The sequence below is a fragment of the Mesoplodon densirostris genome, chromosome 10 (genome assembly GCF_025265405.1).
Source record: "Mesoplodon densirostris isolate mMesDen1 chromosome 10, mMesDen1 primary haplotype, whole genome shotgun sequence".
Classification (NCBI taxonomy): domain Eukaryota; kingdom Metazoa; phylum Chordata; class Mammalia; order Artiodactyla; family Ziphiidae; genus Mesoplodon; species Mesoplodon densirostris.
Genome location: NC_082670.1, coordinates 109,481,515 through 109,494,492, shown reverse-complemented (window position 1 = coordinate 109,494,492; position 12,978 = coordinate 109,481,515). Strand labels below are relative to the sequence as shown.

The 12,978-nt window shown below is 57.8% G+C and overlaps 1 protein-coding gene across 3 annotated transcripts in view; it reads right to left on the bottom strand.

The window, feature by feature from the left end:
- MGLL (monoglyceride lipase) overlaps nucleotides 1-12,978 on the bottom strand; it is a 100,282-nt gene that overhangs the window by 5,816 nt on the left and 81,488 nt on the right. Inside the window, exons 7-8 of one of the 3 annotated variants that reach the window (XM_060110366.1) lie at nucleotides 10,017-10,082; nucleotides 6,950-7,039 (exon numbers count right to left, since the gene is read on the bottom strand). The exons of 1 other annotated variant lie outside the window; for it this stretch is intronic. In XM_060110366.1, the coding sequence (XP_059966349.1) occupies nucleotides 6,950-7,039; nucleotides 10,017-10,082 (156 nt within the window). The remainder of the gene's footprint in view (nucleotides 1-6,949; nucleotides 7,040-10,016; nucleotides 10,083-12,978) is intronic. One more of the 3 variants, XM_060110367.1, reaches the window with a different exon arrangement.

Genomic DNA, 12,978 nt, shown 5'->3' with positions numbered 1-12,978 from the left:
CACCCAATGTCACACAGCAAGTGAGGGACGGAGCCAGGATCAGGCACGAGGAGGCAGCCGGGCCCCACCATCAGCGCTCCCAACCGCTCACCATGCTGTGCTACGTGTTTAGACAGGGGGGAGTCAAGGTGGGTCCTGCGGGCTCAAGCGGCCAGGGGGCGTGGAGGTGCAGGGAACCAGCACGCCCCAGAAGAGAAACGGGTGCGTCCCTGGTGAGGACTGTAGCGTGCTGCCACCCTCACAGCCTGCCACGGGGTGGGGGGCCTCTGAGCACAGGTGAGTGTCCTGCCCACGCGATTTCACACTTCCTCGAGAGGCCCAGCCCAGCAGGTCTAACCTCCTGCGTTCCCTTCCAGACACCTACAGACATGTCTGCAGATGGTCTTCCTGACCCTCCTTCCAGCCCATCCCCTCCCTCTGTCTACGGCAACCTCATCTTCCACCTGCTTCAGGGCCACCTGGGATTCCCATCTCCTTCCTCCACTGTTTCCATCTCTCTTCATTCATCCATTTTCACCCCAGGGAAATCAGAGAGCCTTCCCCGGCATACTGGAGAGAGCAGGACAACTCTACCCAAGTATCCTCTGGAGACAGAGGATATTGTACAAACAATATACCTGGATAAGGGGTTATTATCCAGACTATATAAAGAACTCCTACAACTCAACAGCAAACCTGATTAAAAAATGGACAAAGTACTTGAATAGACATTTCTCCAAAGAAGATATATCAATACAAACGGCCAATAAAGCATGTGAAAAGATGCACAATATCACTAATCATTAGGGAAATGCACATCAAAACCATCTGGCAACCCCTCTTCTAAGTATAAACCCGAAAGAATTGAAAGCAGGGTTTTGAAAAGATACTTGCGCAGCCCCGTTCACGGCAGTGTTATTCACAAGAGCCGAGGAGCGGGAGCAGCCAGCGTCCAGAGGATGAGTTAACAGAACGTGGTCACACAGACCACGGGGTACTGTTCAGCCTTAAAGAGGAAGGAGATTCTGACACCTGCTGCCACACGGGTGAGCCCTGAGGACACCGTGCTCAGTGACATAAGCCGGTCATGAAAGGACAAACACTGTGAGGTCCCTTGAGGAGTCAGATTCACGGGGCGGGGGTGGGCGGGGCTGGGGAGCTGGCGTTCAGTGGGGAACAGTCTCAGTTTGGGAAGATGAGGAAGTTCTGAAGACGACGGTGGTGACGGACAAACGATGTGAATGCATTTAATCCCACTGAGCTGTACACTTAAAACTGGTTAAGATGGCAAATTTTACATTCTGTATATTTTACCACAATACATCTCAAAATATTTAAAATATATGTCCATATTGATATTTCATCTCTAAGCAAAGATAACGCATGGCAGCGTACTTCCAACTGGTGAAGTACGGGGAGGAGAACATGGGTGTATGCTTGACTACTAGGTCCACTTTTCTGTAGATTTGAAATTTCCCACAAGTAAAATTGGAGGGAAAGCTCCAATTTGAATTATGGAAATTAACCTCTCCTCTCCCCGCAGTCTTGGCTCTCATGTCATTTTTATCCCCTTGTCAGGAGGAGCCACGCATCCCCTGAGCAGGTTTGGGGCAGGAGACCCCCGTGGTCAGACTGCCCTGTCTGGGGCTCGTATCGGGCTTGGCCAGTATCCCAGGCCTTGGCAAGTCAGTTGCATCCTATCCTCACGTAAATGGGCCTCCAACCGTCATCTCCCGGCCTGCTGCGAGGTCACCGGTGGTATCTCTGAGACTGTGGTGGGTGAGCCCTGCCCGGCCCGCAGCTGCTTTCTGCTGGACCCGTGAAGGTACTTGGGAGAGAGGCTGAGCAGGGCCTGCAGGGCAGGGGGTGCCTCGGTTTACCTGGGGCCTGGCTGGCAGCTGGAACGGCCCCTGACAGTCTCTCCCACAGAGGCCCTGGCTTTTCTGCTGCCATGACAGCCGCTGACCTCAGGGACCCGCCTCTCTCGAGCTCGGAGCTGTTTCTGCCAGAGTCCCGGTGGAAGGAGGGCTGGGAGGCAGGCGTAGATCAACGGACCCCTATGCAGGGCGCCGGCCTGAGCTCGGCCCGCTCACACGCTCCCCCGCCGGCCACCCGAGACGGAGGCCCACGCCAAGAGATGTTCCCATGGCTCCTTTTTTTTTTTTAAGGCATTGGTAAATTATCAGCTGCCCGAAATAGACAAGTCTTCTGTGGCGATATGAGCGATGACGGCGAGTCACAGAATAAGATCAGCTAAGCAAGCAGGTTCTACTGGAGAGGGGCTCGTGGGAGGCCGTGTCCTGGGGCAGCATGGGACGCTCAGCCTATCTTTAGCCTTGGTTACGATGAGTCAAACGCCCCGGCATGGCCGAGCCTTCCCAGAGCTGGCAGGAGCTTCCCAGGGCCACGGGCAGGTGGCCTCCCAGCCATGTGGGCAGAAGACACGCAGGCCAACAGGGGAACAGTGGCCTGACCCCTGAGGCAGGCACACCACCAACACTGGGCGGGGGTCCGGAGCGGAACCCACCACAGACATGAGAGGGAGCACAGCTGGCCCCTTCTCAGCTCCCTGGGTGCCCGGAACGCACCATATGGCCGGCAGGCATGATGTACGCCAGCCAAGAGACGCTTGGAGGGCGTCCCAGCACAGTTACAGAGAACAGAGACTCGGCTCTAGAGGACAAACTGCCCCAATATATAAACAGTGGACGCTCCCAGCAGAAGACCTGGACACGGGGCCAGAGGATGGGGCTTGGAAGGGAAGCAGGGCACCTGTCTGTGAGCGGTCGGACGGTCATCGATGGTGTGCAGGGGGCGTCAGGAGCTCCTCAGCACCTCCGCCTCACACCTCCCCCTCCGGCGGCCTTGGCCGGAGAACTATTTAGAACATTCAAGGCTTTTCAGAGTGGGAGGGATTCATCACATTCCGAAAAACCCGTGGTTGAGGGTGGAATGATTAGTATGTCAGTACAGTACGCCAATGTGCTGACTGGGGACTCTGTGTAGACAAACACAACAAAGTCCGAGCAGCCACTTGCTTGTTCCCAGGATTTCAGTTCCAGGAGCACTTCAGAACTAAGGCTCAAACATGAGAGACCTAGGCTCAAATCCTTACTTAGTAGCTGTGTGTCCCTGGATAAGTGACTTGCCCTCTCTGGGCCTAAGTTTCCACAAATGCAAATACTGATGTTAAGACTGACTTCCCGGAGCTGTGGACAGGCAGACGGAGGGCCGCGACACGGTGCACTGGGTGGGGTTAAGCCCACGCCAGGCATTTCTGCCTTTACTCCTACATGCTGGGAGCCTGCGCCTCTGAGGGTTCGCTTCTGGGAAGTGGGGGTGTCATGCTGGCAGTCCTGGCTGCCACATCAAGCCCCAAACAAAGGTCCTGCTTCCCCAGAGACACAGCCAACGTCTGAATCCTCCCGGGAGCCCGCCAGGCCCCCCGCATCCCAGCCTGCAGCCCCTTCCCCCAGGCCCTACTTCAGGAAGCTTGTGAAGCAAATGGTTCTTTTCTTCCTGAGGCTTTTATAGCTGCAGGACTCCAGGGGAAATGTCTCAGCTAAAGATGGGCCTTAAGACACCCGGTGTTGGATCTGGGAGGTGCCTTTTCTGAACACATTTTCCCCCTCGGCATTGCTATTTTTAAAGCTCAGCAGAACGTTGAAAGGGCGACTCAGAGAGAAGGCAGGAGAGGGGCTAATGCTCGATGCTGAGGACTGGAGGCTCCTGCTTCCTGTTTATTCTAGACGGAGGCCACCCTCCGAGTCTTCCCAGCAGGGAAATTTATTAGTGCTTCTAAAGAATCATCGCGCTTACCCGACCCGTCAGAAACCTGATACAGGATGGTGTGCCACCATGGATGGGCGGGGAGGGGGGGTGGTGGATGAGCACACAAGGGGAGCCTGCGTGCTGGATATTCACCCAGACTCTTCTGCTTTTTATAAGGTCTTCAATGAAATTTTCCATTATTTCAAAAAGGAGATAAAAGCTCTGAAATTTGCTACTTTCAAACTATGAGGGTTCGGAATCATTTCATTACCTTTCTCTTTCCTTCCTTTTTGCCCGCAGTAGTTTCAGGTGGTGAGATAAACAATTTGGATTTGCACCTCGATGTTTCCTCTCATAAGGGAGGTCCCTCCTCCAGCCCACTGCTGTCCTAGCACAGCTGCCACACAGATCAGTGGTTTTTCTGGAAACTGCACGTTTGAGCCAGAGCCATTATTTGGCTGCGGCAGGTGGAGGAGGCCCTGCCCACACGACTCGCCTCACAAGCGTCGGTCTCCAGCCACGGGCTGTGTGGACCAGTAATTACAAAGCAGGAGAAAGAGCTTCACGCCTGTAAATACTCGCTGGGGGGAGGCGTCCGAGTAAAGGCTTCGGATCCCAGCTCTGCCCCTGACTGACTGTGTAACCTCGGACACATTATTTAACCTCCGAGCTTCGGTTTCCTCACCTCTGAAATGGGGTTAATGTTGATCTCACTCATGTCACAACTGGCTTCGGTCTTTCTGGGTCCTAACACTGTGCCTTCTCACCACACAGATCTGCCTTTTGGAATGAAAATCTTCTTCCTTTACTCAAATATTCTTGACCCTGGTGGGTCAAGTTTGGCCCCAGGACATAGGTTTGGGAGTTACTGCTTTTAAAATTAGACCGGGGACTTGCCCGGCAGTCCAGCAGCTAAGACTCTGCACTCCCAGTGCAGGAGGGGGTGCAGGTTCGATCCCTGGTCAGGGAACTAGATCCCGGATGCCACAACTAAAGATCCTGCATGCTGCAACTAAGACCTGGCACAGCCAAATAAATAAATCTATTTTTAAAAATAGATTAAATTAAAATTCAAATGGAATGTGGACGACTGGGCGGACTGGCCCACCTCAGGCTCTCCGCACAGGGCCCACACAAGCCAGATTCATAAACAGCTGGCCCTCAGAGGCCTGGGTTTTGACCCCAGATTGTGAATGTCCCTTCCTACACGTTAGGGATGATTCCCATTTAGTTGCTTGCTCTCTGAGTGGCTCAAAGGGCCAGGAGGCCAAATTTTATAATGAAGCCAGAGTCCGACGGCTCATGCCCCAAGGAAGCGGGGGAGGCCACTGGGATGCCGGGCACCCGCTCCACTTTCCAGGGTCTGTGGGCAGCCAGTGACTCCCTGGTTTCAAACTCCTGACACAAGATGGGCGGCTGAGGCAGGAGAGCAGCAGCGTGATGTGCTCAACCCTGAGGACCACCCCCCCTTCCCGGTGCCCAGGGCGCCGCCTGTCCACTGGGTTGTTGCCCCCCAGACAGAGCGGCCCGGGGACCCACTGACCTAAGCTCTGAGGCCAGTCCCAACAGTGGGTGACCCCAGGCATGTGCCTGCACATGGCCGAGCCTCAGTCTGCTCCCCTGCGATACAGGAGCTGTGCACGGGTGAGCACGTGACACAAGCCTGACACGGAGCATAAGGGTCCCGTCACAGGCAGGGGACGAGGTGCTGGCCCTTCACTAAGGGGGAGGGGCTTGGTTCACCGAGCAGCACCTTCGCAGGCCAACCCCGGGCTCTGCGTGGACCTGGCGTCAAGGTGCAGCGTCGTTCATGCTGAACCCTGGCGCCTGGTCCCAGAGGCGGTGACGGTGACCTGGCACAACCCCCAGCGTATCTCCCCTGGGGCCGCCTCACCCTGCTTGCTACGCCTCCTGGGCTGCTTTTGCTTCTACAGAGGGCAGCGAGCTCTGCTTGAGGGCAGTAGCCCACCCCTGGCACAGCGGTGCCTCCTGACCTGCCCTCAGTTTACCCCTTGCCACTCACCTCTACACTGTGGCCGAAGCCAACTACCGACTCTTCTGCAAACAGGCTCTTCATGCCGAGATCTTCACCCCCGTGCTGTTCCCTCTGCCATGAACCCCCTTCCTCTGACCCCCCTCCAGCTCCCAGCCCAGTGGACGGGTGGCCTGGCCTGAATCCGTCCTTCCATCCTTGATCCTATCCAGCCCGCCCCCCAACAGACCTGCCCTTCTCTGCTCTCAGGCCATGAGGTTGGGTACGGCTGATGCCGCCCGCTTTCCTGGACCAATAACCAGACTGTCAGCCAGTAAGAACCAGCCCTGAGACTTCTGTTGGGAAGAGGTGCTGCCTTTCCACTGCAGGTGCTCATGAAAGCTGCTGGTGGCCAGCTTTGCCTCCACTTGGGGAAAGTTTGGCTGGGAATGAGGCCAATCCAGGGGATACGAGAGGTGGGGAGAGAGAGGGTGAACAAGACTCTGAGCCCCTGGACCCAGCTGTGCCTGAAGCCTTCAGTTACACTCACCGGTAAATCCCTCTTTTTGCTCACACCACTTTGAGCTGGGTTTCTGTCACTTACAAGCAAAAGAGACCTGGCTGGGCCTTCCCTGGTGGCGCAGGGGTTGAGAATCTGCCTGTTAATGCAGGGGACAAGGGTTCGAGCCCTGGTCTGGGAGGATCCCACATGCCGCGGAGCAACTAGGCCCGTGAGCCACAACTACCGAGCCTGCGCGTCTGGAGCCTGTGCTCCGCAACAAGAGACGCCGAGATAGTGAGAGGCCCGCGCACCGCGATGAAGAGTGGCCCCCGCTCGCCGCAACCAGAGAAAGCCCTCGCACAGAAACGAAGACCCAACACAGCCAAAATAAATAAATAAATAAATAAAGGGGGAAAAAAGAGTAAATCCTATTAAAAAAAAAAAAAAGAGAGAGACACCTGGCTGAGACACACCGAGTTCCATCTGGTCAGCTCCTCCGCACACGTGGGTACGGCCCAGGCAGCACCGCCACCCACTCCCTCCCACCCAGTCCTGAAGCCGGACAGCACCTCACAGGTCTTCAAGTCCCCGTCACCTCGCACAGAGCCTCGGCTGAAGAGAGGTAAACGGCCAAGGCGGAGCTAAGACCCGGATTCCCCCACCCCGGGGCTGGTGCCTTCTCGCCCCGGCTGCCCCGGCTGCCCCAGGTCTGCAGGAAGACTCACCTCCGTCTTGTTCCGTGAGAGGGTGCTGCTGTCGATCCGGCCCAGGGATGCGTTCGGCAGGACGAGGTTGAGGACTTTCGCAGCAAGGACCTAGGTGGGAGGGAAGCCAGGTGAGCGCAGCGCGACCCCCACCCAGCTGCCCTCAGGCCCAGCCCAGGAGAGGGACACCCGGACTGGACCTCAGCCAGGCCTGGCCCCGGGCTGGGCACCCAAGGGCCCTCCTCTCTCCGACCAGATGGCCTCACTGGTCTGGCTCTGGGCCGCTGTGGGCGAGCCGGGCTAGGGGAGGCCGTGTGGTGACAGCTGGGCACATCTGGTGTTTGCTGCTCCCGATTCTGTGCAGTCACCCTCCCCCAGATCCCTCACGGGTCACGATGTTGAATGACGTGCAGGAGCTCCTGGCTGAGTGCGTGCGCACAAGCACCTCTCAGAGGACCTTGAGAACACACAGCAGGAGCAGCAGCACCCCGTCCCCCGAGACGAGGCAGGCCACGCTCTGGTCGGGAAGCACCTGCTGATCGCCTCGGGGCACCAACAGTCACTGGGCTGATCAGACGCGGCGCCCAGGGAGACGTCAAGCTGACTGCTGGTTGTGCGGCCCCATGTGTGTGGGTGCAGAGCTGCACAGCACGGAGCCTGTTCCCTGAGCTCCCCACGGGACCACTGTGTGCAGAGGCACCGGCACACGGTAGGTGCTTAACGCATATGCTCCTTGAACATGGTCCTGGCTCAGGTCCAGGCCTTCCCACCCTCTCCTGCTGGATCTGGTGTTTACCCAGGAAAAGCGTGAGCCTGGATCTCACACGTCTGCCTGCAGAGGGGGGCTGTCCCCGTTTCTGGGCTGTGCAGACACCCGGGGATGAAAGATGCTATTTCAAAAGCGAGCTGAGAAACGCTGAGATTAGAATTGCACGGACGGTGGCGAGCAGTGAACCCTCGGGCTGCGCGGGGGGTGCGTGTCACAGAGCCGACACGTGCTGCCTCTTGGCACCCTGCCTCGGGGGAGGGCACACACGTCCACTCAGTGACGACCCCTGGGTGTGCCGGGCACAGTCCCAGGCGCCCAGTCTTTTCACCTTGACACAAACGCTGCGAGGTGAGGGTTTACCCTCGTGTAACAGACAAGGACGCTGAGGCTCAGTGCCACTGCACACGGCCAGCCGGAAGCGGGCAGAGGCCTGGGACGCAGCTGCCCTTTCCCTTCCGGCAACAGCGGCCCAAGGGCAACGTTATGAGGGAGAACGACGCGGATCCCAAAGCTTGAAAAGCTGATCCTGGACTTCCCGCTGTCCTCGACGCCCTGCCACGGCCTCCTGAAGGACACGCAGCCTCTCAGCTGACTCCACATGCGACCCTGCCAGGCCCAGGAGTCTGGGGAGGCCGTGTGTGATGCAACCAGACCCTGCTGCCCACTTTGGCCCGTCTGCCTGCCTCGTCCAGCACGGCCTCCTCAAGGACACGGCTCTTTCTCGGCAAGTAGCTTCCTACCCGCTCCCCGATCAGAGAGCTGACAGCAGGACTAGGCCCAGGGACACACCGCCTGGGCACCTGCCCCGCGGCAGGCGTGAAGGCAGAGACTGGACGGGGTCCAGTCCACTGTCCAAGCCGGGCACCGTTTCTGCGTGGACGCGGGCGCGCTGCCAGCTGTTCGTGGAGGGTCAGACTCACCTTCGCCCTTGCGGTCTCTGCTCCCACCATTGGGCACCTCTCAACCCAAACATTCACACCCCAAGGGCCAAGGCCTCTGCCCCCAGGAAGTGACACTGACAGCTCACGCCCCACGCGGCTCAGGCCGGGCGGGCGGAGGCTCACGCCGCCCTCATTCTAGTTTCCCGGGGTGGGTGTGGGCACGAGGCAGCCAGGGGAGACGCTGCCTCCAGGGGAGGGCCCCAGGGAAACCTGCCCTGCCCTCTGTCCCTGAGCAAGCGGTCTTCCCTGCATCACTAACAGGAACTCCGTGCAGCCATGGGAAGCTTCAAGAAGAGCCTCACAGGAAAAAAAGAGGAAGAGAGCCGTTTCTGGACAAGCATTTGCTTTACGAAAGGAACAGTGCCAGGGTCTGGTCCCTGGAGGGACCAGACAGCGCCCAGCAGCTCACCTGCCCCTCACCTTCCCGTCCCGGTGCAACCGCCGAGTTCCGGCGGGGACTCTCCTGCTGCAGCTCCGACAGCCTACAGCCCTGAGCCCCCAGTCTCCACAGGAACACGGCGCTTGCTTTTGAAGTCCTGTTCCCTGCACCCCGCTGGTGCACTGGCAGCGGGCGTGGCCCCCATCAGGCCCTGTCCCCTCCTGATGTTCCATGACCCCTGCTCTACGTGTGGTCCTCAGAGCAGCAGCTGCCAGGGATCAGGCTCTGCATTTTCACGGGACCCCCCGGCGTTCGTGTGTGCCCTGAAGGTGGAGGGGCACGCAGCCTGAATCAGAGAAGCACCACCCTGAGAGGTGCTGCCTGACCTGGTCTGAGCTGTGGCCCAGGTGATGCAATGTCCCCGACCCCCACAGCGCAGGACCAGGGACACGGACACACCTGACGTGTAAGCCTCGCTTTCAAAGCAGCCACAGTGAGAGATCTTCGCACCACCCTGACCTTCAGCTCTTGCTCTCCAGCAGAGTAAATTCTGGCCGCATTTCCAACAAGACTCAACTGGGCAGAGACAAACCTTTGATGGCAATAATGTCACAGCTAAACAACCAGGTGTTTCTTAGCCTTTTCCCCACAAAGACCAGAGAAGGAAAAGAGGCGGCCCGCGGGGAAGGATGCTTTGAACGGCTGCTCGAGACACTCACTGGCCCTGCTGCTCTTTTAGGGTTTGTCTATTTCATTAGCTTTTATATTAGAAAACTGAGCAGCGGGAGCGGTCGATCAAGGAAGACGAGGTTCAGGAGGGGTGCTGAGGTCACGGGTGAGGAAGCGGGGGATCGGAAGAACCCAGCAGACCCCACGCCCGAAAGAGCAATTTGTCCAGGTTGCTGCTGCTTCCTGACAGCAGGTCCCCCAGCGCCATCCATCGCGAGAGCCCCGCACCTGTGTCCACGGGAAGAGGAGGAGTGGGGGGCGGTGGCTCACCCGAAAAGGAAGTGGAATGCAAGATATTATGGATTTTGATGCCATTTTGAGCAAGTGTTCGGAACTCTTCGGACAACCCTGCAGGGGCGGGGAGAGAGCCCTGGATCCAGCTCAGGAGAGGGGCGACCCCTGCCAGGTCCCCTGGAGGAGAGACCCCACCCTCATCGTGACTCCAACAGGCTAAGTCAGGTCTGTGCCACCACAGAGGTCCCAGTGACCCTGGCTCAACGGGGCCCCGGGGCACATCGCCTGAGAACAATTTGGGGGCCGAGACCCATGATGGCTGACACACAGTCACTGGACCCCAGCCCTGGAAAGGGAAGGTAATGAAGTGGGGGAATCCTGGAGACTCAGAGCTGGGCAAAGCGGGATTCGAACTCTGGTTCTGAATCCGGAGAAGGGCTACGATCCTCAATGTCTCCCCTTCTAAAATGGAGCAAGTGAAGCGAAGTTGGAAGGGCTGCTAGGAGTTGCGTGACACCCAATTCCTCCAGCGCGCGTCCTTAACTGCCCTCTGGTTTCTGGCCCCAAGGAGAAGCTCCACCAACACTCCTTGGTTGACTGAACAAATGCCGCTGTCATTCAGGGTGGGGACCCCAGGAAGGAGGTGACCTGCAGAACCAGGGGACAGCTGGAGCCCCAAACTACCTCAGCTACAAAAGAGGATGACCCTCCCGGAAGTGGGGTCCACCCGCGACAAGCAAGCAGGCGGACGGTCACGTGTCCGTGGCCTGCCCTTGGGGCGCCCCTGGGTTAACTGCAGCCCCATCACTTTAAGTGCTAGTGACCTGCACAAATGCCTTTATTGATCCAAAAGGTTTTAATGGCTCCCGGAGATCATTTTTAAGCTTCTGCCACTAAAAGACTTGACACGAGGGAAGTAATTACACTCACTTTTATACAGCAGCTCAACAGGCTGACCCGTGCACAGGAGGTCAGAGGTGCAGGCCTCCGTGGGCGCAGGAGTGCATGGCCGGGACACAGCCCAGAGTTTCTGGGGTCGGGGAGAGTGCACCTCCCGGCAGACAACAGGAAGCCCGCATGCCTTACAGACGTAACAACACACCCGGAGCATCGCTGTTGCCAGATTCAGGGGCCAGTTTATGACCTAGCTAAGCCCTGACTCCTGAGTCTAACTTCACCTGAAGTTTGAATGAGTGGCCACTCCCCAGACCCCTTCCGTGTCCCTTCTCCACCCCCCTGCTCCAGGGCCTTCCGGACTCCGGTGACTAAAAGCAGAAGAGTGACATTCAGATGGGAAGTGGGCTAGAGTTGATCCAGGGCAGTTTCGGGGTGAAGGGAGCATCCTGCCACGCCTGCCGCACGAGCCAGAGCTCACGCTGACCTTGAGCAAGACAATCAGCCTCATTTCCTCGTGTGTAAATGGGAACGGGGTGGTGACGGAGGGGAAATAAGATGGTACGTGTCTGGCATGAGTGCTGGGTACACAGCGGCCACTCAAGCCCCACCTGGCCAGGTGCCCTGGTCGGCGGGCGGGGCGGGGTGGTGGGGTGGTGGAGAAGCATCCGGAAGCACTGGGATGGCTCCCGCATCTCGGACCTGACCCCAGGGGAAAACCTCCAGGCAACAGTCAGAGAAGGTCATTTAGAGGATTACCCTCTGAGCAGGCTGAGTCCCCGCCCTGACTCCGGGCAGAAATCCAGGGGGATGTTGGGGTTTTTCCCCAGAGAAAGGACTGGGTTAACCTGTAGCCCCTCCTGCGTGTCGCCCCGGGACAAGGCCTGGCGAGCTCAGGGTGTGACAACTGTTCCCAAGAGTCCCCCTCTGTGCCCAGAGCATGCCCGGGGGTGTGAGGCAATCCCCATGAAACCCCCCATTAACCACTGAGACCTGTTCTGATGCACAGGACTTCTGTTTCTAAATCTCTCCTGCTTCCAGCACGATCTGAACACAGACAGCATTTGGGCCCAGGAGACTCTGCCCTCCTTGTCTCTTCCCCAGGCTAAATATACCCCAGCTTGTTGAGAATGGAGTAAGAACCAGATGTGCGGGATGGGGGGTGGGGGGTGGCCTGGCTTCTCACGTTTGGAGCGGGGAGCTGTCATCTTCCACAAGCCCGTCTGCGCTCCAAGCCTTGGGCATCTCATGCTGGCTGGCTATAATGATTTTCAAAATCTCTCCATCAGGAACTGGCTGCCATGAAACAAACCTCTGACCAGTCAAGGAGCCTCGCTCTGGGAGAAGAGTCACAGAACAGGACACTGCCCTGTGATCTGCGCTGACAGTGTGACTCCAGCCAGGGAAGGGTCCCCTCCTCCCCCTCAGCCAGGGTGGTCTCCAGGAGGCTGTCTGTCTTAGGGGTCCATAAGAGTGAACCACTGGGAAGACCCAAAGGCCAGTCAGTGGGGCCTCACCTGACCCAGGGCCATCCCCATAGGGCGCCTCAGCTGACCCAGGCCCATCCCTGCAGGGCGCCTCAGCTGACCCAAGGCCTGCAGCAAGGCCTTTCCTAGGCCTATGCACCAAGAGGTATCACCAAGGAAAATGACCAAACTAAACCCCACCCACAAAAACAGGCCACCAAAAGAACAAAACAGGAAGCACAGAGAGCGTGTTCCCACGTGTGTGAAACACAGGGACCCTCTGTGGTGTGTGCACCCGCAGAGATGCACAAACTCTGCTAACGGGCTGCCCGCCTGCAACCAGGAGGAGACTCCACTCAGGCCCTTTCCCTCTCTCACATTTTGAACCGTACAGATTTATTATTATAAGAAGGTATCAATTAAATTTTAAACAAAGATTCTGTGAGACTCCTTCAGAAGGCTGTCAGGCGGGACGTGGAGGGTCACCCCGTGGTCCGGGGGTGGCAGACGAGTCACAGAATGTCAGTCAGAACTGGCGAAGCCTGGAGCAGCAACAGATTTCACGGTGGGGAGGATGTGTCCTCTAGTCTGGGGGCAACGGGCAATCTCATTTGTCTTGGTTAATGAGAGGAGACTTG